Here is a 23,048-nt window from a genome sequence, read left to right as displayed (position 1 = left end):
GTCTTCTTTTATCATTTCGGTATAAAATTTTTTTTTCATAATATTCTTTCCATACCCTAGCTACTTGTTCTGGGCTTATTTGTATTTGGTTTGAAGTATCTCTTACTGCGTTTATTTCCTTTCGTTTTCCTGCCTTATGTGTCGTATTGTCGTCCAAAAGTTTCTATTATTTGTTCTTTATTCTTCCTGAAGATCTTCTCCAAATTCTTTCCATGTTTTTGCTTTTGCTTGTGTGACTGTCTTTTTTGCCAATCGTCTCTGCCTATAGTACTTTTCGTTATCGTCTTCTAATCCCGTTTCGATGTATTTTTTCCATGCTATTTTCTTCTTTTTTATTTCTGTCTTCACTTCTTTATTCCACCATCTTGTCCTTTTCAACTGTTTATTATATTTTTTGATTCCACACACTTCAGTTGCTGTTGTCTTTAATACTTCACTGTATGTATTCCATCTTTCTTCCATTGTCCATGTTTCTTTTTGGCACTCTATTTGTCTCAGTCTTTTGTTAGTTTCCTCCGTGTAAAATTCTCGCACACTTTCTATCTTTAGTTTGTTTACATTTACTTTCTTGTACTCTTTTCGTTCCACTTCCTCCATTTTTTCATCCTCCAGTTTTGCAGTGACCATCCTGTGTTGTGTAGACAGTTCTGGTTCCTTTTCCGTTAAGATGTTTTTTATATTTTGTTCTACGTTTCTCGTATAGACTATATAGTCGAGAGGGCTAGTCAAAGTTATTAAATAACTAGGACGAGCGTTCTCCTGTTATAAATAAAAAACTAGAAAATATCGATATATATTATTTAATAGAATACATATACAAATAGCAACAAAAACATTATTTCGTGTGAAGTGATAACTATACCATCATAATAAACTGATGGATTTTAATTTAACGCTAATTTGGAAAATTAAATTAAAACAATACCTATATTATACATAAAATACATTAACTTATAAAATGTGTAGCGAAGTATAATACAAATAGGTGTACATTCTACATTCATTCATTTAAACAGACTGTTCTGATAATAGCTTCAGATACAGAGTAAGGATCGCAATTTGAGGCAGGTCTTCTGTCTTCCAAGTATCCTTTCTTTTCTTCAGCACAGCCACGGGGAATTCTGATACTTGCTCCACGATTTGCAACACCTAAAATAGAAAAAATGGATAAATAAACAAAGTAAAACTAAGATGATATTTTTAAACTTTGTAGGAAAAATAAAACAATGATTTTATGGTCAATAAACAAGCTATAAATGATTTATAGTCTACTTCTACTAGTAAATATGAAGAATTTGACACATGTATTTTATCCTTATTTACTATATTGGGCATGCGTTTAGTAAACGAAGCGAGTCAGGGTACCTTGACACTGATTGGTTCATACTCCAACAGTGTACAGTGATAGTGTTAGAACTTGAGAGTCGCAGACAAGAAGAGGAAAAAATAGGCACAAACAAGAAAAGGAAGAGAAAGAGGGAGACGTAGAATAGTAGAGGTAGAAATGATAAATAGTTTATCTCAAATTCACAAAAATTTTAAGTTAGATATAAGTCAAATTACTAGTAAAATAGACAAATTAGAATAATTACAGAACGATATAGAAACCGATATGGAAAATAAAATAGAACAACAAGACGATGTAAATAACAACAAATGGATTTAAAAACTAATTTAGAAAGACCAATAGCTGAGTTAGTGTTTAATATCAAAATATTAACCTGTAAAGGGCCTCGTGTATTTAGTGGTATATGTGTTTGTTTGTAATAATATAAGCGTTGCAATACATATCAACACTTGGAGGATGATCTCAAACATAAAGACATAAACTTAGCAGCGGAACGTTGAGAAAGCGTGTTATAAATAAATCATGTACCAGTAATTAACTTTGAACGTATTTTAGTCCGGATAGTGTTAATATATGGTTTTTGGGATGTGGTGAGTTTTGTTAAACAAACAATACTTAATAACCCTTGAAGGTAAGCCAATTAGACGATTGAGCCTGAAGTTTCCTTCAATTAACTTTATAGAAAAAATAAATATACAGTCCATGAGCTATCAAAGAAGTAAAATATCTAGGGGATTAAGCTATTGCTAATTCTCCTGAAGCTCTCTACCTGAAAAGGCAAGGCAGGTCCTACCTCAAGATGTAGACATACGGACACAGCCCATAATCTACACCGAAGTGAATACTGATGACAAATACATAACAGTTACGGGGTACTTCATAGCAATAATATACCGCACTTTAATAACGCTGAAAATGGAGGAGAACGTGGCGTTCTCGTTGCCCGCCGTAAGATTTATACGATTAATGAAAACACAAATGGCGTGCTCACTGGACGTTATAATTAACATGGATACTAGACCTCACTGTATATTAGGAGAGCTCACAATCTAATCAAAAACAGCACTTGTCCTGTGATCCATTACTTAGTGCAAGATGCTCAATGAGAAAAGATGGGCATTCCAAATTTATGGTTATTTATAACCTAACACTATATACATATCCATCATGTGTGACGGATCTAGAATAGAGCAAATCATCGACAGGATAAACTTCCTGAAACTGTCACCAAATTGAATAGCCCAGACGAAAAACGTCACACTACTCACAACCAGCAAAGGGGTAGAAACGGTAGTTGCTGGGTATTTAAAGGCACCTATCACAGTGTCAATATCACATATCAATGTCAATATATGTTCTTTGGAATGTGGTAAGTTTATTAAACAAGCAATACGTAGCAACCCTTGAAGGTAAGCCAAATAGACGACTGAGCCTGCAGTTACCTTCAACTAACCTTATAGAAGAAACAAATACACAGTCCACGAGCTATCGAAGAAGCAAAATATCCAGGGGTGAAGCTATATCTGATCCAAAGCACAAGCATCCTGTCCGATTTTATACAGTTAGAAAGAAAAATGTGTACTTAAGCTTTCGTATCTAATCATTTCAGTAAATAGTATCGGATCTAAACAAACAGCCTCATCATCTTCCATAGTTGAAACAACCGCAATTAGAACTAGTAAACTATAAAAAACACCCACATTCGATGGTAAAACATAATGGGAAACTTATCGGTTTTGATTTGAACCTTGAGCTAGAACAAATGACTGGACCGAGAAAGAAATGGCAGCTTCCTTGGTAGTGTCGCTTCAAAGACAAGCAGCAACCGTCTTACAATTTCTTTCCTAAAATGCACGCAATTATACCTCTCGTTCAGCTTTAGAGATTATATGGAGCCAGCATCTAAAGCAGGTTTTACAAAGTCAGCTGAAAGTTGGATATCAAAAACATAACGAAAGCCTATAAGAATTCGAAGCTAATATTAAAAAAATATTGCATTTTTTCGTACTCTCAGGTACCTAAAGATTTTCTGGAACAAATTTTTATTCAGGCATTCATAGATATACTACAGGATGTTTAAATGCAACAAACTCTCCAATTACGTTAGAAAACAGTAAAGTGAGCACTAATCTCGGCCCATTAGTATAAAGCTAAAAAAAGTATTTCCAGATCTCGCTTAAAATTAACAGGAATAAGATTAAGGACAAATTAGGAAGTCACTACGGCAGATAACTAACAACCTATTTTATCCCAAATGTTGTACATAGCAAAAAATATTCAACATAAAAGGTTTAATCAGTATCAGTTTAAAGAAAAACAGAACTAAACCGAAGGGGTAAGTCTCCAAATGAGCACAGATCACAGGTAAACAGGAAGAAGATAATGATCAGATTTCCCTAAAAATCCTTAAAAACAGTCAAAATAACGATAATGGCTTAAACAGTCAAGCGAAATGGCTTAAAAATTGAGTAAGATATATTTGGCAGGAAACAACCAAACACAGTGAAACTATAATGGCATACTAGGCTCAATGGGAACCTCTGTATCATTTCAATGATCTATATCGAAAGTCTTGATGGAGTACGTATAGTTCAACAATAATAGGTACTATCAAAATCACACATTCAAAGTGTGTTCCAAGAACTCACAGCAGTTTTCAATAAGTGATTTTAAAGAAGTTTAATAATAAAGTGCCACTTTTATAATGCCTAGTATCTGCATCACAGCAACATAGTCAAGATACCTACTGTATAAAAAGAATAAGATCATTGTAAAAGACCACTTTAGGACTACAGCTTGTGTGCGTAATAATATAACTTTTCATAGGATCAATTACGTGATACTATCAAGATAAATTTATTTGTTAAGACTCAAATGAAACAAATCATTTCATATTTTTAATTCACTATTTTCAATCAAGGATTAGGAAATTCCGCTATGGTTCACCAAGTAAGATAGATTTATAGATTGCGTTTTGATGACTGGAAACAAGTTTTTGATTTTTACAGTGAGTCGTTGAAACTCAAGTCAGATTGCTGTCTGCACATTGAATCTTTGAATGTTCGTCGAAACAGATGATGCTCTATGGTGATCTTTCTTGAATTAACAACTGCGTTCAGAGTTCATCCAGCCGAGCCAAGTGAACCAGATATCGTTAGGGAAGCTTTTAATTTCATGTAAGACCTATTAAGAGAGAAGGCTCAAAATCTGGGCCCGTGCTGATCCTAGTGGATCAAAGGAGAATCAGAATATTTAGACGTACCGAAGACTCGGTCATCGAAGGTCTAGACCTAATAATACACGAACCAGCTTAAGAGGTTTCAGAATCTTAATGACACATCCTCGAATCTATTATGGCCATAACTTATTGCGACTTATTTCGTATGTTTTAAGTGATAACATGGTTACTGTACTGACGTAACTATATCATTATATTTTTACTATAACTATCAAACTATAAAAAAAATTTAAGATACTTACCAGCACTAAAGTCATGGATAGAAGATGTTTCGTGTTTGCCAGTAAGACGACGTTCATTGTCTTTTCCTCCTTTAGGATCGTAGGCTTTGATGTGTCTAGCGTGGTTTTTGCTGAGTTTTTCAATGGCTTTTTCAATTTCACTGAAAATAAAACAGAGCTGTTAGTCAAAAATAAACGAAATATGGGTTTTAAAATACAATTACTAGATGTAACCTCACTTATTATATAGATAGGTTAAAATTGCATGAAGGAGTTAGAAACTAGGAGTTTATACTTAATAACTTAACTTATAACTTAGGAGTTATACTTCGTATAACTTATAAAGTTATACTGTTATACGAAGATGGAAACGGACATGAACCGTTTATACAAAAAGGTATTAGATGACGAGAAGGAAACGGGAGACTGACCGAGATAGCTAGAAGTCCTAGATCAATGTGGATAAGCATGGCACACCTGAAGTTACGTTCGCGGAGAAATTACGTGCGCATACGGATCGGTGAGAGCTCACAATACTCGATCCGAATCGAACACATGCCGAGTCATCACTTGAACCTACTGGGGATATGGTTCGGAATGGTTTTTCAGAAAATTTTTCATACAACCTACAAAACGATACTTTAAACTAAAACATAGATGTAGGGTATATACATCTTTCACGTCGCTGTATGGAAATATCTACAAGACCAAACGACTCCTTTGAATTCTAGGCATAACCATGATTCATAAATTTTATTTTTGAGCTTGAAAGATCCCGCTAATCTCATAATTTTCCTTATTTTATATAAATGTATAAAAAATATTAACAACTGACGATTAATTTGCACTCCTATGTACAATGAGCTAATCAAATATCGTGGATATATTAGTACACATTTAATAAACAAAGTTAAATATTGAGTACACCGCTCATTCAATGTATTTTTCATTCAAAATTCCATTTGCTTACTAAACTAATAATTAAGTTTTATGATCGAGTAAAAACTGGATCTATTATAGAAAGTGTATTATGTAACTGCCTTATACATACATACCAGATTTTAACAACAATATAACAATGAATAATGTCCACGTAGCGAGATTGTTTAGTTAAACACACCTATTTGTTTTTTAAATCTTAATTTTAGCAGTTATATTATGTGGAATTTTACAGAAATATACATATTATACTGATGTAATATATTGCTGGAAGAAAAGACCAGGTAGTTAACCGCAAAAATGTTACAATTGTGATAAAGATTATTTTAAAAAATTACTATTTATAAATAAAATTACAGTTTGATTATTAGGATAGTGTTTTATTTAAAGGGTTTTTATACAAGGTGGTGCTTAAATAATTGTACAAAAATAATCACTTTACGAGGGTGGATTGATATAAAACTAGCCTTTGATAGGAAAAACAAGTTTTTGGAATTAAATCGATTTGTTTCTCAACATAGTCCCTTTTTAGCTCGATACACTTAGTAAGACGATGTTCCAATTTTTTTATCCCATCATCGGTGAGCCGGTGCATTGTTTTGGTGAAGTATGCGTAGTACTCACCATTGATTGTTTTTCCTTTTTCCAAGTAGTCGATTTGAATGATGCCCTTTGCATCCCAGAAAACAGTCGCCATCACTTTGCCGGTCAAATGTGCACTCTTTACCTTCTTCAGCGGCCCTTCGCCGCGTTTGCGCCACTATTTCGACTGTTCTTTGGTTTCCGGTGTGTAATAATGCACCCAGGTTTCACCAACGGTGATAAATCGGTGAAAAAAATCCTTCGGATCGCGCCGTATCATTGTCAAAAGCGTCTCCGAAGTGGTCACACGTTTTTGCATTTGATCGATTGTCAGCAAACGCGGCACCCATCGCGCGGATAGCTTTTTCATGTCCAAATGATGGTGAATGATGTTGTGTACGCGTTCGTAGGAAATTTTTAGGACCTCTATTAACTTGCGGAGCTTAATTCGACGATCTGCCATAATCATGTCATGCACTTTGTTGATCATTTCCGGCGTGGTGACTTCATTTAGCCTCCCGGGACGCTCATAGTCAGAAACATTTGTACGACCACGAACAAATTCAGCTTTCCAAAATTTTACTGTTGCTAACGAAGGTGCCAACTTCGTCCAGATCGGCTATGATTTGCAAATTCGTTTTACCCTTTTTGTGGAGGAACTTAATACCGAACTTGCACCAAACGATACTCGACTTTTTCCATTTCTCCGAAAACACAAAATTAAATACTTTAATACTCAGTAAATGAGATTTTAATTCAGTAATGTATTATTCATATTATTAAAGTTTCTTGAAATTAATTTTTCAATGATTCGTGAGAATGATTCGAGTTGTGTCATTGTGTCCCATACAACAAAATCGAGCGGAATAAATTCTGGGCTACGTGGTGGCCAAGGAAAATGACTCCCACGACTAATTCAGCTTTCAGGAAAGTTGGTATTTAACTATGTTCACACTGCCCTCGTATAATGTGAGGTGCACCATCTTGCAAGAACCACATATTTTGCTTCCAAAAAAGTAATAAAATAATTTTGTAAAAAATGTAAATAGTTCTCAGCATTCAAATTACGAAGTAACTCGAATGGCCCTAAAAAGTGATTACCAATGTTTCCACGCCATACGTTGATTTTTAATTTATGTTGGAAATTCCTTTCTCTCTTAACATGAAGATTTTTAGTGTTCCAGAAATAATTGCTTAAAATAACAACACCACGGTGTGCAAATGTAGCTTCGTCTGTAAATGATATTCTATCAACAAAGGAGTGTTAAATATTTTGCCTGTTTCGAGTATCATTTCCAAATTTGCATCTTAAAGGTAAATTTGCTGGCAAAAGATTTTGAACAGTTGAAGAGTAAAAATGCTCACGGTGCAGGATTTTTAAAACGTTTGCTCAGCAAACTGAATCAGCAAAACGTGAAGTTTTGCTGATTCCGAATGCTGAAGTTAAACGTCGTTTATTTACTTGAGAATCATCGTCAATGCGAACCATTATTTTATCTTCTTGATCAGGAGTAATGATTTTAGATCGGCCTAAGTTTTCACGTTTAGGACGAAATAAACCACTTTCGCCTAAATTTCGAAAAAAATGTTTAAAGGTTTGGTGATTAGCTTGCAGCATGTTTTGCACAGCAAAATAAGAACAGGCTATGCATGTCATGGAAATGAGTATGCTGCGTCTACGATGGATGTTAGGCATACTCTGCTGTGATAACGTCAAGAATGAAGACATCGGGAAAAGAATGGGAGTTGCGTCAATTGCTAAAATATCGACTAAGGTGGTATGGACATGTAACGACGAGAACTTTGTGTAGAGGACTGAACAAAGCTGTCTTGCAATAGTGCAGAACTAACGCTAGGAAGATAATGATTATGATTCTTATTTTTCGAAGCAGTAATTTGTGGTCACTTCCCCCTTTCGCTAAGTTTATTGTACTGATGTCAGTTATGTGTAGATAAGAGTCAATTAAAATTGCAATATTTTCGTAATGTTTTAAATAAAACAATCGTCCAGTATATACAATTAAATAATCACCTTGGCGTGTGGTGACAAGAATTATTAAACCGACTAATGAGGATGCTTACAATAAACACAATAATAAAATTCGTTTTATTTGGTTTAATTGATTGTGAGTCTTCATATAACATGAACAACCGGCGTGACATTGCTTATTTCCTGATATTTTCCAAATGTTGATTAAAATTAAAATTATGCTATTCAATTAATAAAATTTAAAACAGTTTTGTTGTGTGCTGGATAAAAAAATTTAATACAAATTATTATTATTAAATTTAATTAATCAAAACTACGAGCCAAATATTCAATTATATTATAGAGCCCAACAAAATGAAAAAAATAATATTTGTGATGCTGGAGAAGTAATAACAAATTTTATATATATTTTTCACAGGCTGGGCTGATTTAAAAAATGTCTTTCTGTTTCTCGTAGCTAATCTAGTTCCTCAAGAAATTCTGTGGCGGGTACTAAATAAGAAAGGAGTCACCGGTGAATATGGAAACATCGCGAGAGACATGTATGAGGGAGTAACAACTAGTAAAGATAGATGGAGATGCATGCAGTCGAATTGGGGTTGGATGGAAGAAATAGAAGAAATAGAAGGAAGCAAGTGGTGTGTTGTGTTAAGAAAAAATTTTATAAGTAAGAAATAAAGCAAAAGGGAAAATTCTATAAAACAGAAAATTCTATAGAACAATGAACAAATGTGAAGGAAATGGGAATGCTTAGGTGGATGATTGGAGTAACAAAAAAGGATCAAAGTAAGAGTAAGTATATTAGAGGAAGACTAGGGTGGCACCAATTAATGTCAAAATGAGAGAGCATAGATTAAGATGATTTGGTTATGTTCAACGTCAAGAAGTTAATCTTAAATGCAAAGAATTGCCGATCTGAGGGTTCCTGGGAGGAATAGGAATAGGAATAAGAATAGAAATAGGAAATTAGACTTTAGAAAAGTCGAAAGAAGACGTGGGCGAGACGTTTAGGCAGGATATGTCGGTAAAGAAGGTTGATATTTGTATGAGTTAAGATAGAAATATAGGGAGAAATTAAAAAAAGAAATGTAATTCGGAAAGCGACCTCGCGTTGGGATAAAGGAAAGAGAATGATGATGAAAGGGTAAACACAAGAAATTTTTTTTTTTCAGGTCAAAATCAAAATTTTGTAGTTAAAATTTAAATCAAATTACAGAAATGTTTACGTACTGTTTCCAATGATCTTAAACCCCATTTCTATTACCTGCCGAACTATCACGACTGAGTTTCACTACCCAAACTGTATACTTAATGTGTACTTATACCTTTACAAGTTTTAGTTTAGCATTAGTCTCTATAAAGTAAATTTATAGTAAGTAATTTTATAAAACTATACCTTTGGACAGCAAAGGAAATATACAAAACATTCTTATTTTCATATCTTTTGGACATCGGAGTAAAAAATCAGCATGTCACCAATGTTTGGCCATTGTAAAATATTATGATTAAGATAATTTGTAAAAACAATTCGTAAAGGCTTTAGGTCAATATAGACAATGTTTTAGATACTGGAATAAACGCAGACAAAACTGTACGTTAGAATATTGTATGGTTCTTGGAAGATCCACTTCACACAGCATCAATTATTATCAGCACGCATAGGTCGTTTCTGCATCATCGACAACAATTCAGTAGTTTAAAAAGCATGAGTTTGGTAATCATCCTGTGTATTGCCTCTAACTGAAGAACATCGACGTATTTTTTTCAACCTAGTCTTTTTTGGCATTTTCAATATCGATCGTTTTTATTATTACATTATAATATGTTTAAATTCAAATATGGTTGTATAAATTAATCAATACATTTGTCCTCCCTGTATTCCTACGATCCCTATAAGTACCGCCATCGGGCTCGTGGAATGCGTCCCTTTGAAAGAGAAGAGCACGAGTCGTTGAAAAGAAAAGACGCAACCCGGCACGGGAACCCATGCACGCATATTGAATTGATTTCGTTCGTTGTTTTGTAGTGCAAACCCTGGTAATTAGACTCAGCGGTAAGTTTTTACCTAGTTTTACCTAAACCTATAAATTGTCTTTGATTGTTTATTGCAACCATTTAAATTTTAATAATTATTTGCATTTATGAGGAAAAGTCCATTTTTCTCGCCAGAGTTATCGAAGGAATAGTTCTGTTAATTAAGTACTATTAATTTGTAATAGTACATTTGTTTGTTAATACCCCACATTGGCCTATCTAGCCGGATTTGAACTCATTTATTGAAAAAATATTTATTGTTATATTTAAATTTGAATGGTTGGTTTCGTCTCGTCGTATTTTTTATCGTTTTGAGGGTTCTTATCTTAAGTTTGCGTCTCTTGTCGTGGCTCGAGAATAATTTATGACCTTTTTGTAAAGTCGACCATATGGGACTTTTTAAAATGGGATTATCGTCGTTTTAATAAAGTATCAAATTACAAATCGGTAATTTCGGGTTTTAGACCACATTTTTGTACATTTTCGTTTGTATAAATATTATTGGAACTTGTTAAAAATTTAAAATGGAAAAACTTGAAGAAAAGAATAGGAAGCTCAAATTTTTAAGAAAAACTGCTTTAAATGATATTCAGTTAATTTTCGATTTAGGTTTTAAGGCCCTTTCAGACGTTTCTATTCGCCCTTTATTTAAAATTAGACTAGAGGATTTAGATTCGATTCGCGAAGAGTTCTTAAAACATCACACTAATATTATTAGTAATATTCTTTCTGTACCAGACGCGGATACGAGGGTTGAAGAAAATGTTCGGGAATTATTTTTGGAACAATTTTATAAAATAAAACTATTTAGTGCGGAATTATCTGAGCCACAATTTGAAACTCCAGAACCGTTTAGATCAGTAGTAGTTCCACAATCAAATATTCGCTTGCCTAAAATAGAGCTGCCTAAATTTAAGGGTGATTTTAAGGAGTTTAGTTCGTTTTTAGACTTATATAATTCGGTTGTACATAATAACGCAGGCCTAGCAGACGTAGAAAAGTTTAAGTATTTGAAAGGATGTTTAGAAGGGACTCCACTTAGTTTGATTCGTAATTTGTCAATAAATAGCGATAATTATCAAATTGCTTACGATCTAATTGTTAAACGCTACACAAATGTTCGTCGTTGTGCGACCGCGCATTGGGATGCGATCTTGGGCGTACAGAAAATATCGGTAGTTAATTCGAAAAATCTGGCTAAATTAGTAGATACGTTTTTAGAAAATTTAGCCGCATTGAAAACATTAGGTCTTCCGACAGAACATTGGGATTTTATTATGTTTAATTTACTTTTGTCGAAATTAGACGCGGATTCAGTAAAGTTATTTGAGTTAGAAAATAAATCGAATAAAATCCCGTCATTTCAAAAATTGGTAGAGTTTATTGAAACTCAGTACATTGCTTACGATAATTTGAATAGTAGCGTAAGTGAATCTAAGAAATCATCGCAGGCCCCAACTTATACGGAGCCAAAGTGTAATTATAAACATTCTAATGTGTCAAGGCATAATAGTAGTTCATCCTTTGTTACAAATTCGTCGTCAATATGTTGTGCTTTATGTAAACAAAGTCATTTTCTAAACCAATGCTCGTTATTTTTGAAAAAATCTCCAAAAGAAAGATACCAATTTTGTAAAGAATCTTCCTCGTGTTTTAGGTGTCTTAATCAGGCTAATCATTCTGTCAAGTCGTGTCCAAAGGCCTTTAAATGTAGTAAATGTAATAGTCACCTTCATAATAGTTTGTTGCACTTTGATAGACATCGTTGCAATAGTCAGTCGTCCACAGAAAATACTAATAATTCAGGGGCATCGGGAGTCGAACAAAATTCGCCTGAAATATCACATTGTGCTGCTAGTTTTGTAGGGAAGAAAAACGAAACAAAAAAGGAAATCTTGCTCGGTACTGTTTTAGTTCACGCGATTGATAGTAAGGGGTGTAAACAGCCCTTGAGATGTCTTCTAGATTCAGGTTCAATGAGTTCGTTCATTAGTCGCAAAGCTGCCAGTAGATTAGGCTGGCCTAAAACTCCTTGTTCATTTGAAGTTAACGGACTCAATTCGATGCAAACGAAACTGAATCAAGGTCAAATAAGTTTTTCTATCCAACCTCGTCATCAGGAGTCACCGGTGTTTCACTTGGAGGCTATTATTACAGATCGGGTTTGCTCGGATTTGCCGAGCACCAAAATTGACATATCGACGTGGAATTATATTAAAAATTTAAAGTTAGCCGATCCCGAATTTAACTGTAGTCAATCTATAGATTTGTTAATTGGTTGTAGCATATTTTCGAAGGTGTTGTTAGAAGGTAAAATTGAAGGTAAAGCGGGACAACCAAATGCCCTAAATACCGTTTTTGGTTATATTTTGTTAGGACCTACTAGCACACCTAACCTTTCGTCGACTTCGCTTGTTTGTCTTTCAAATATTGAAGACCCACTAGATTCTTCGTTAACGAAATTTTGGGAACTGGAAAACGTACCGGAAAAGCCAGTTTCAGAACCAGTAGACGTTCTGTGTGAGAACATTTATCTGGAAACGCATAATCGGGACGTCTCGGGTAAATATGTTGTGTCTTTGCCTTTTCGTGAATCGCCGCCTTGTTTGCAAGATAGCTATGATATTGCTTTAAATAGATTGCTATCATTAGAACGACGCTTATCTTGTCAACCAAGTTTGAAAAAAGAATATTCTTTTCATATGCAGGAGTATCTTGATTTAGGTCATATGCAGTTAGTCCCTAATGCCGAAAAGAAAATGGGAAAGTATTATATTCCACATCATTGCGTTGTGAAACCAGATAGTGTTTCAAGTAAAATTCGAGTTGTATATAATGCGTCTCAGAAAAGTCCCAGTCGCGGTAAATCTTTAAACGACTATTTACTGGTCGGTCCTAAGCTGCAACAGAACATAGTCTCGCTGTTGTTGAATTTTAGACTTAATCGTTTTGCGCTGTGTGCGGACATTCGTCAGATGTATCGTAATATTTTAGTCGCTCCTGAACACACGGATTATCAACGCGTGTTATGGAGATTTTCTAGCGCTGAGGAAATTCAGGAATATCGTTTATTAACCGTTACTTTTGGAATAGTATCTTCGCCGTATCTCGCTTTAAGAACTCTCCAACAATTAGCATGAGACGAAGGCTCTCGTTTTCCTAAAGCCGTCTCGCTTATTCGTCATGCTTCGTATATTAATGATTTTGTTTTTGGTGCTTCGACTCTCGAAGAGGCACAAACTTTAGTTGACGAATTAGTCGCTTTGTTAAAGTTAGGAGGCTTTGAGTTACGGAAATGGTGTTCGAATGAACCCAAATTGTTGTCGCAGTTTCCTGAATCCCATATTAATCCTCACTCCATTAATTTTGATCCAGAAGCAAATGGTCCTTCATTAAAAATCCTTGGTTTGAAGTGGATTGCACAGTCCGACGTCTTTCAATTTTCAGTCAAATGGCAAGACGTCCCTTGTACCAAAAGATCGTTTTTGTCCGAATTAGCTCGAATTTATGATCCTTGTGGTTACTTAACACCTATTACCTTTTTTTATTAAACATTTAATCCAACAACTTTGGGCAACCGGTCTTAAATGGGATGATCGCCCTCCTTCGGAAATAATTCGTGTATGGGAGCAATATAAGAGCGAACTATCTCTTATTTCACAGTTCAAAATTCCTCGTTTTTTGAATATTTCCTCATGTCCCATCTTAGAGCTTCATGGATTTGCCGATGCTAGTGAAAAGGGATATGCTTGTGTCGTTTATATTCGTAGTATTGATACTCGTAACCTAGTTCAAGTTAATTTACTGTGTGCCAAATCGAAAGTAGCTCCTATAAAACAGATTACTATACCTCGATTAGAATTGTTAGCTGCTGTTCATTTGGTAAAACTTATGTCGTTTGTGTTAGAGTCGTGGAAGCATATAATATTTCAAAATGTGTATGCTTGGTTAGATTCTCAAATCGTATTGCACTGGATTAAAAGCTCCCACTCGAGATTCAAAACTTTCGTCGCAAATCGCATTTCGTATATCCAGTCCCATAGTCAAAATTATTCTTGGCATTATATCGAATCTCGAAATAATGCAGCCGATGCGCCTTCGCGAGGCATGCTACCGGCCGCTTTTCTATCAAAATTAGACTGGTTAACAGGTCCTTCGTTTTTGTATAATATTCCATTAATTTTTCCAGAGGTTCCTCCCTCATTGCAGGAAAAATCCTCTTTGGAAGAGATAAAGAAAGCTTTAGTGTTTGTTTCCACTCGTGAGGAACATTTGTTGTCATGTTTGCTAAAAAATAAATCGTCTTTTACCTCGATCCAAAGAATTTTGGCTTTTATGTTGCGATTCGCGCACAACTCTCGTTATAAAAGGTCGAAACGGTCAGGACCCTTGACTTTCGTAGAATTAGAAGACTCCTTGATTATTCTTGTCAGATTTACACAAGAAAAGTATTTTGAAGAACATCTTCAATCAAATTCTTTTCCAAAACCATTTCGTAAGCTGGGAGTATTTTTAGATGATAGTACTCAGTGTTTAGGAGTAGGTGGTCGTCTATCTCAGTCTTCGTTATCGTATGAAGCAAAACACCCGTTTTTGTTACCAAAAAAATCTCGCCTTACTACTCTTCTAGTTCGTCATTATCATGAGAAGTATTTACATGCTGGATTTAAGAGTACTCAGTTTTTGGTTAGTCAAAGGTTTTGGATAATGTCTTCTAAACAAGCCGTTAATTCGGTATTGTCCAAATGTATTAGATGTTGGAAACAATCTCCTAAAAACTTACAACCCCCTATGGGTAATTTGCCTAAATTTCGTCTCGGTGCCATTAAACCCTTTTCGATTTGTGGGTTAGATTATGTTGGACCGTTTTCGATAACCATGTCTCGTTACATGGGAGAGTTTAAGTTTTGAATATTTGTTTAAGATTTGTATAGGAATTGTTTGTATTAATTATCGTTTTAGTTGTTTAAGTAATGATAGTATTTAGAATTCGTTTTGTTTTTTAAAGACCTTATGGCCTTTAAAGGGGGGAGAATGTTTAAATTCAAATATGGTTGTATAAATTAATCAATACATTTGTCCTCCCTGTATTCCTACGATCCCTATAAGTACCGCCATCGGGCTCGTGGAATGCGTCCCTTTGAAAGAGAAGAGCACGAGTCGTTGAAAAGAAAAGACGCAACCTGGCACGGGAACCCATGCACGCATATTGAATTGATTTCGTTCGTTGTTTTGTAGTGCAAACCCTGGTAATTAGACTCAGCGGTAAGTTTTTACCTAGTTTTACCTAAACCTATAAATTGTCTTTGATTGTTTATTGCAACCATTTAAATTTTAATAATTATTTGCATTTATGAGGAAAAGTCCATTTTTCTCGCCAGAGTTATCGAAGGAATAGTTCTGTTAATTAAGTACTATTAATTTGTAATAGTACATTTGTTTGTTAATACCCCACATAATATGTTATGAATATCTTAAAGATATAAAAAATTTTATTAAGAAAGGGAACCGAAAGAATAAGGTAATGTAACAAACATTAAAACCATCATCCATACCATCCTATTGTTTATAACTTCGTCGCAAATGCCGGTCAAATTTTATCGGTTGTATCTCAGGGACCCCTAATTTAAATTCGACTTTTTATCTTTTACAAGATAAAAGCGTCTTGCCGAGTATTTTCCAAAGCCCCAAGAGGTCGTCCAAATAATCCGATATCAATTCTATAAAGTACGTTAGATAGGTGAAGTACTTATATGGTCTAGTTTTTGTTGAACAAGATTTGAAAGAATTTAAGTTTTGTTAAAAAAAATTAGATTGCAAAATTGGCGAGTTATTAAGGTCATAGGTGCAATATAAGTTGTTGAAAAATATTGAATAAAAAAAGCTTGTTCCCCATCGCCTTTTTTGTCAAAAATCAGAATGCCACCTCTCACATCCACCTCAAAACAGATCAATCCTGGTCTACAAGTAATTGTATCCTAAATAGTATTTAATCGCCCAGACTATAAATTTGTAATCGGTAAAATTTACACGCGGATTATAACATTTTTGTTGATATTTCGCTATCACTACACGTGAGAGTGAACAGTCAAGGATGCATGCTGCCTACCTGCGGTATGTGGTCGCGTTCTCACCATCTCTTACAGATACTTAATTCCAATTAGGGAATCATTTTGAAACATTAAACATAATTCAACATTAACCGCAATAACAATAATTTTTAAAACGGTTCAACATGACTATCAAAAAACCGATTATTATTCAGTTAAATATTCAAATCGTGGTTACGCGGTAAATGTTTGTTATTCAAGTTTTTTTGGCAACTTTTAAGTAACAAATAAAAAGTGCTTCCTGCAATTTTTGTGGTTTTGTCTAGGTCGCCTGCTTTTAAATGTCAAGACGTAAAATTTTATTATTTTTTGTGCAATATAACTATTTTTGTAATTTGAATTTACTAATTGCTTGATATACATCATATACTCTTTGTAATTACATTTATACAGAACGCTTTTAAGGGTAATATTTTACCATTTAGGCATGTCTGGAGTTGAAGACCTTGTACAGCAAGGGCAAGATATTAAGGAAAAGTTTCAGAAAACCAAAAACAAAACCGCAAAGTATACAAAAATTATTTAGTAACAGTAGAATATCGAAAATTTTAAGATAGATTTATAATACCCTAAGAAAGTTTAAAAAAGAAGAATTTACTATTTAATGGGAAAGAGGTAGAAAAGGACCCAAATGGGTGCCAAAAAGAAAACCCTAAGGAATGAAAAACGAATTGTTATGTTTCTTTGTTTCTCTCTCCATCTTTATATATACCTCTTGTGTATACTTTTCTTTTTATTGGTGTATTGAAATTTAGTTTTGTAATATTACTATTTTCTTATTTATCCACTTACAGTGGCTTATTGTAAGTGACTTTTTATGACGTGGATGTTCTTTCCTCCAACATAAGACAACGAAAAAAAAAAATGATTTATTACAACAGTCTCCGATTAATTAATCTTTATCGAAGCAAGGTACAATTTGATGTTAAAGAAATACTGTATACTGTGAATTTAAGTATTTTTATTTTATTCGAGTAATTAATTTTACAAACACTTTTATTTTACAATTTGTCTTGAAAACAACTAAGTTTAAATGACAACTTTGCTATGGAGAGTATATACGTTAAACACGTATAAAGAGCGAGATATGTATAGTCGCGGTCGATTACTACAGAGGCAATGAAATACCTGCAATACAAATAATATGAAAGAAATTGGAAGCAACTTACAAGAACAAGAACTGTTGTAATAAAACTCTTCAAAATAGGATACAAAAAAAATGAAATTTAAAAAAGAAAAAATAAGCGTGAAGCAGTTATGGAAAGCCAAAGAATAGTCAACAGACGTAATATATGTTTAGAACAAGTTACTAAATATAGGTAGGAAAGTGGGCGAATTTACTATTCAGACGAAACTTGGTATGATAACCATACAACAGGTAAGAAAGGATGAACAGATGGTTCAAATATGTGAATATCAAAAATGCATGAAAATAAAGGATCGATACTAATTATTAAATAAGATTGCAAAACGTGTTTTTTACGTTTTGGCCCGGCCGTAGCTATAAATAAATACCCTTTTTTGCGGGCCGCCCGCAATAAACTTCTTACAATTTATGATTCTTAGTCGGAAATGTAAAATTTATGATTCACAAGTGTCATTGTATTGGGTTGACCATTCACACCTAATAATATGGGTCCTAATAGACAAGATGTGGAAAGTGTTTTAAAGGTTGTCAGAAACTTTATCCAAGGACAAAACGCAAATGAAGAAGCATAAAACTGTTTCACATCTTTAGAAAATATGATAGATAGAATACTGGACAATTTAAAGCAGTCAAAAATGACAAAATAACCTTATACGCTTTATACATATTTACAGAATACAGATTTTTTGTTTTAACATATATCATTGACAGTAAAAGTAAACAACTCTTTTTTGTTTTAATGCATTTCATTGACAATAAAAGTAAACAACTTTGTTTTAAAAACGTCATTCAAACAATATTTATTAGCATCTTATATTGCTCCGAATGGCTTCACTATAGAAAGTTAATGTTTTAGAAAACTACATATTCATATGTATGCACAATATTATTGTTGTTGGATATAACGAGATCCGCTTATAACGAGGTAATTAGTCTGCCATTTCAGTTCTCGTTATAGAGGGAGTCTACTGTAATAACTAGCTGACCCGGCGAACTTTATTTCGCCTTAATGGCAATAAATAAGCAGATTGTGTTTTTTTTTTATTGGAAAAAATACAAAAAAAAATTAAATAACTACATTAATCATTCATTATTATTTCTGTATTTTAGTACATAGGTTGCTCTTCACTTAAGTACCTTGTGATACACGACATTTTTTGTTTTATTATCAGGCGCAAAAACAAACAACGCAGATGGTCTTCCGACCCGTGAACATGCCACGTATAATTGACCATGGGAAAAACATGAATGTTCTAGATTTAAACCACAAACTTTTAAGGATTGGCCTTGTGATTTGTTGATGGCCATGGCAAATGCAAGACGTATCGGAAATTGAAGTCTTTTAAATTCAAACGGCATATCGGTTGGGATCATCGGGATCCTCGGAATGAGAACTTCCTCACCTTTGAATTTTCCTATCATTATCGTAGCGTAAATTACATTGTTCATCAATTTACTAACCACCAAACGCGTACCGTTGCACAGTTTTGGTTGGTTTATGTTTCGAAGCATGATTACTACGGAGCCAACCTTTAGGCGTAAATTGTGCGGTGGTATGCCAGGCACGTCCAAAGAGTTTAAAAATTCAATTGGATAGTTGGTGGCTTTATCTTCATTTGTGACGCAGTCAATAGATTTGAATGAATGCATTGTTCCAATGATCTTATTTTGAATTATGTAGTTCAGGTCATCTACATCTTTATTCTTAGCCGCTAAAATTGCTCGCTCACTCAACCATTCATTATTTTTGTAGTTAGAAATAATATTTGGAAATACATGGTTGATAAGTTCGTCTTTTGATGAGACAAAATTACAGAAATTATTTGGAAATGATATTAATCCGCTCGATTCATCGACAGGTACTTGACCATTACCGATAGTCAGCAATTGCTCCGAGAAATCTTCAGCAGATGTATCATTAAGCAATGTAACTCTCATGTTTGTTGTTAGCTGCAGTTTCTTCACATAGCGCCATAGATTTGACGATTTGAGGCAAGCGTTTATTTCATCGGCAGCCGTAGATCTTGGAATTACTGGCAGTATTTGGCGGAAATCGCCAGACAGTAAAATCATTGCTCCTCCAAAACATCTCGAGTCATTGCGTAAATCTTTTAATGTTCGGTTAAGTGCTTCTAATGCACGTTTATGCGCCATTGTGCATTCGTCCCAGATGATGATTTTCGATGCCGCTAAAACTTTGGCCATTGCTGAGTGTTTTGCAATATTACACGTTGGTTCTTCAATAGTTTGAAGATTTAATGGTAATTTGAATGCTAAATGAGCCGTACGGCATCCTTCTAACAATGTGGCTGCTATTCCAGAAGAAGCAACTGCAACCGCTATGTTGGATCTCGCCCGAACAGTTGCTAAAACTAATGACATAAGGAATGTCTTGCCAGTTTCACCAGGGGCATCTAGGAAATATAAACCACCATTTACATCAGCGATTGCCTTCATTAAAGTATCATAAACTTCCTTTTATTGGTAATTCAACAGGGGTACATTCCTTTGAACTACTAAATCTAATTCCTGGTGATCATATTCACGTTCCCGTTCCAATTCTCGATTAAATGCGTCATTCATTTCACGATTTGGCGCTGGCATTCCTAACCTGATTAATAAATTACCGCACATGAGGTAACACATATCTTCGATCAAGAGTAAAGCACGATTATGTATCTCCTCATTGATCTCAATATCGTGATTTCTGGAACTGACGTGTAACGTGTCGAAATTATGATAGCGAGTAATGTGCGTATATGACTTGGAGATGCAGAGATAATGGCTTCAGCGATTGTCGTATCCCAATGGGTATCGTTTTCTAATAAGTTCAATTCTTCACATGCAGCACGATATGTTGGGAATATTACACCATTAACAGTTCGTAGTGTCTCAAATGAAGTTGGCCCACGCACATTTACCAGCAACAACCGCAAATAGAAACATTCATCATTCTTTGGATGAACTGTATACATACGACCAAGAGCATCAGTAGAACGCACATCTGGATACCCAGGAACCGCATCACCTTGCTTCCGTCTTTGAAAATTCTTGGATGAAGCATTCCAAGTATAATAACGTGGCATCTCCGAGTAAAGCAAAGTTCGTGCAAACTGATCGCTTTGGCAGATTGCAAAAAAACTGGTCAATGTAGTTGCTGGAGGTGTTTCAGCACGTTGCGTAGCATTCGAAGCCGTGAAATATACTCGTTGACCATTCTCCAGATGCACCGCCAAATTTATAACAGTAGGATGACGTTCGTGAATTGGAAATGCGAATATACGCCAAATCGCTTCATTACAGTTCACATAACGACCAACTTGATAGCGTGAAATTTCATCGTTGGTATTTGAGGATTGCAATCCAAAAACCGCCATATCACTGCCTTTCGTGACATATTTGCAAATATATTTTATGGACTTAACTGAATTGCAGTATTCAACGTTGCAATGTGTCTTGAACGTTTTAGAAATAAGTGGCGAATATGGAACAATCCAACTATTGTCGACAACGAAATCCATTCTTTTCACTTTCGTTGTGACAGTTCGACCGTTGTCATCTGGTGATCGACGCCGATACAGCGGATACCCATCGTTGCCAGTGACAGTCTCCGCCGTTAATTTCCGTGGATATCGTTTAGAGCACTTTCCATCGACCATGCAAGGTGATTGGAGATTGATGGCACCACACGGTCCATGAATCATATTAGTAGTAACAACATCATGTAGGTCTGGATCGATTTCATGATCAGGAATCTCGGCACATATGATATCATCTATTTGGTCAGGCTGAATTCTTTCCACTAACCAAATAAGAATGTGTGCGTGCGGCAGGCCTCGCTTTTGCCATTCGATTGAATACATCCAGCATCGAGTATCTCCAAAGACGCGTCGTTTAACAATAAAGTTCATCAGGGACCGAATTTTTTGCATGAATATACGTGCTGTGATGTCGTGTCTATCATTTGATGTTTGTCCGGGAAGCAGCAATTGAGTAATTTCTATCCATTTTGGATTACAGGTAAAAGTAATAAAGAGATCTGGCCGGCCGTAATGACGAACATATGTCATTGCATCTTGTGCATATTCATGCATATGACGTGGGCTACCAATGTACGTCGCCGGCAGAATAGTTAATCGACCAATATTAGCTGCATTTCCTTCAGTACTAACTGCATCACGTAAATGGATGTACTCCTCAGAACGCAGTTTGGCTTGGTTCAACCTAATAAATGTTTAAACGTTCCGTTTCTATTTTTACATACATGTCAACGCAATACTGCTGAAACAATCGACGAAACCGCAGCAAATAGTTGTCAGCATTTTGACGAATCATCAAACGATATGCATAATAATTCATTGAGCTAACTTTCTTTGTAGTTTCTTCACCTGAAATTAAAAATTTGATAATTAACCATTTCAAAGACAAATAATACAGACATTAACCATTATTAAGATACTGATACTTTACCATTCAATGGATTTATCATTTTAATATTAAAATAATATCCATCTGCTCCTTGTCAAAACATCAGTGGGTATTGCAATGCGTCATATGATCGATGAGTTTCAGATATTTGTTGCAGTTGCCCAGTATCGCGACGTGTAAGCACAATATCGCGTTTTTCCAATTGTTCACCAACAATCAGGATGGCAACTTCGTCTACTGTTGGAGCATTAAATGTGCGTTCGTGTGTTCCAGATGGTCGTTTATCTGCTTTGATGACAACTTTATAGTCATCATTTTAAACAACCTGACCGACGCATGATGTTCATGAAGCAGACACTGCTTGAGTCTTGAATAATTGCTCGCTTCATTCCTGCATTGATCCCTAGGCGTCGATCAAGTTGTTCTTCCATGTTGCCCATGAAATATATTTGTAAAAATTTATTCTGTGTATCTTCGAAAGGTAGTAATGATCCAATTCGATGGTGAATCTGTCCTTGTACCTACAAAATAAAAACCAGACAGTATTAACTGGGTTATAAACACTTTTTCTGTGGGAGAGTAGAGTTCAGTATTAGCAAATATAATACATACCAATAGATAAAGTAAGTTATTCTTTAACTACATTCTATGTAAGTACAAAAATAAATACCTTAAATGTCGGATTAAATCCTCCTTCTTCGATAATGTCTGCCCCAAATGACGTCATTTGGAAACAACTATTGTATTTTCGAGTATTTGCAAGAAAGTGGCGTGATTCTTGTGTTTCGCCACAAAGCAATGAATACAATGGCTCATGTGGCGGAGTCAACACTGGCAATTTCACTTTACCATTAAGGCAGCATAATCCAGGCGTTTCTCCGGAAAACTTTAATGCACCACAATACTCGCAAACAACGTCCATTTGCCCAATGCAAACGCTAGGATGCAAGCTGTAATCATTGCTGCAATTCTATCGAAACGCTGCTCGATTCAAGTCAGCTAAATATCTTG

The 23,048-nt window shown here is 34.8% G+C and overlaps 1 protein-coding gene across 2 annotated transcripts in view; it reads right to left on the bottom strand.

Moving 5' to 3' along the window:
• Nucleotides 1–784: 784 nt before the first annotated feature.
• Nucleotides 785–23,048, bottom strand: part of Gs2 (glutamine synthetase 2) — a 78,981-nt gene continuing 56,717 nt past the window's right edge. For both annotated transcript variants that reach the window (XM_072532228.1, XM_072532229.1), the window contains exons 5-6: nt 4,829–4,968; nt 785–1,149 (exon numbers count right to left, since the gene is read on the bottom strand). In XM_072532228.1, coding sequence (XP_072388329.1) covers nt 1,001–1,149; nt 4,829–4,968 — 289 coding nt within the window. In that variant the 3' untranslated portion in view covers nt 785–1,000. The remainder of the gene's footprint in view (nt 1,150–4,828; nt 4,969–23,048) is intronic.

This window comes from Diabrotica undecimpunctata, chromosome 5 (genome assembly GCF_040954645.1).
Source record: "Diabrotica undecimpunctata isolate CICGRU chromosome 5, icDiaUnde3, whole genome shotgun sequence".
Taxonomy (NCBI): Eukaryota; Metazoa; Arthropoda; class Insecta; order Coleoptera; family Chrysomelidae; genus Diabrotica; species Diabrotica undecimpunctata.
The sequence above is the reverse complement of the archived record's forward strand: the minus strand, read 5'-3'. Positions and strand labels throughout refer to the sequence as shown.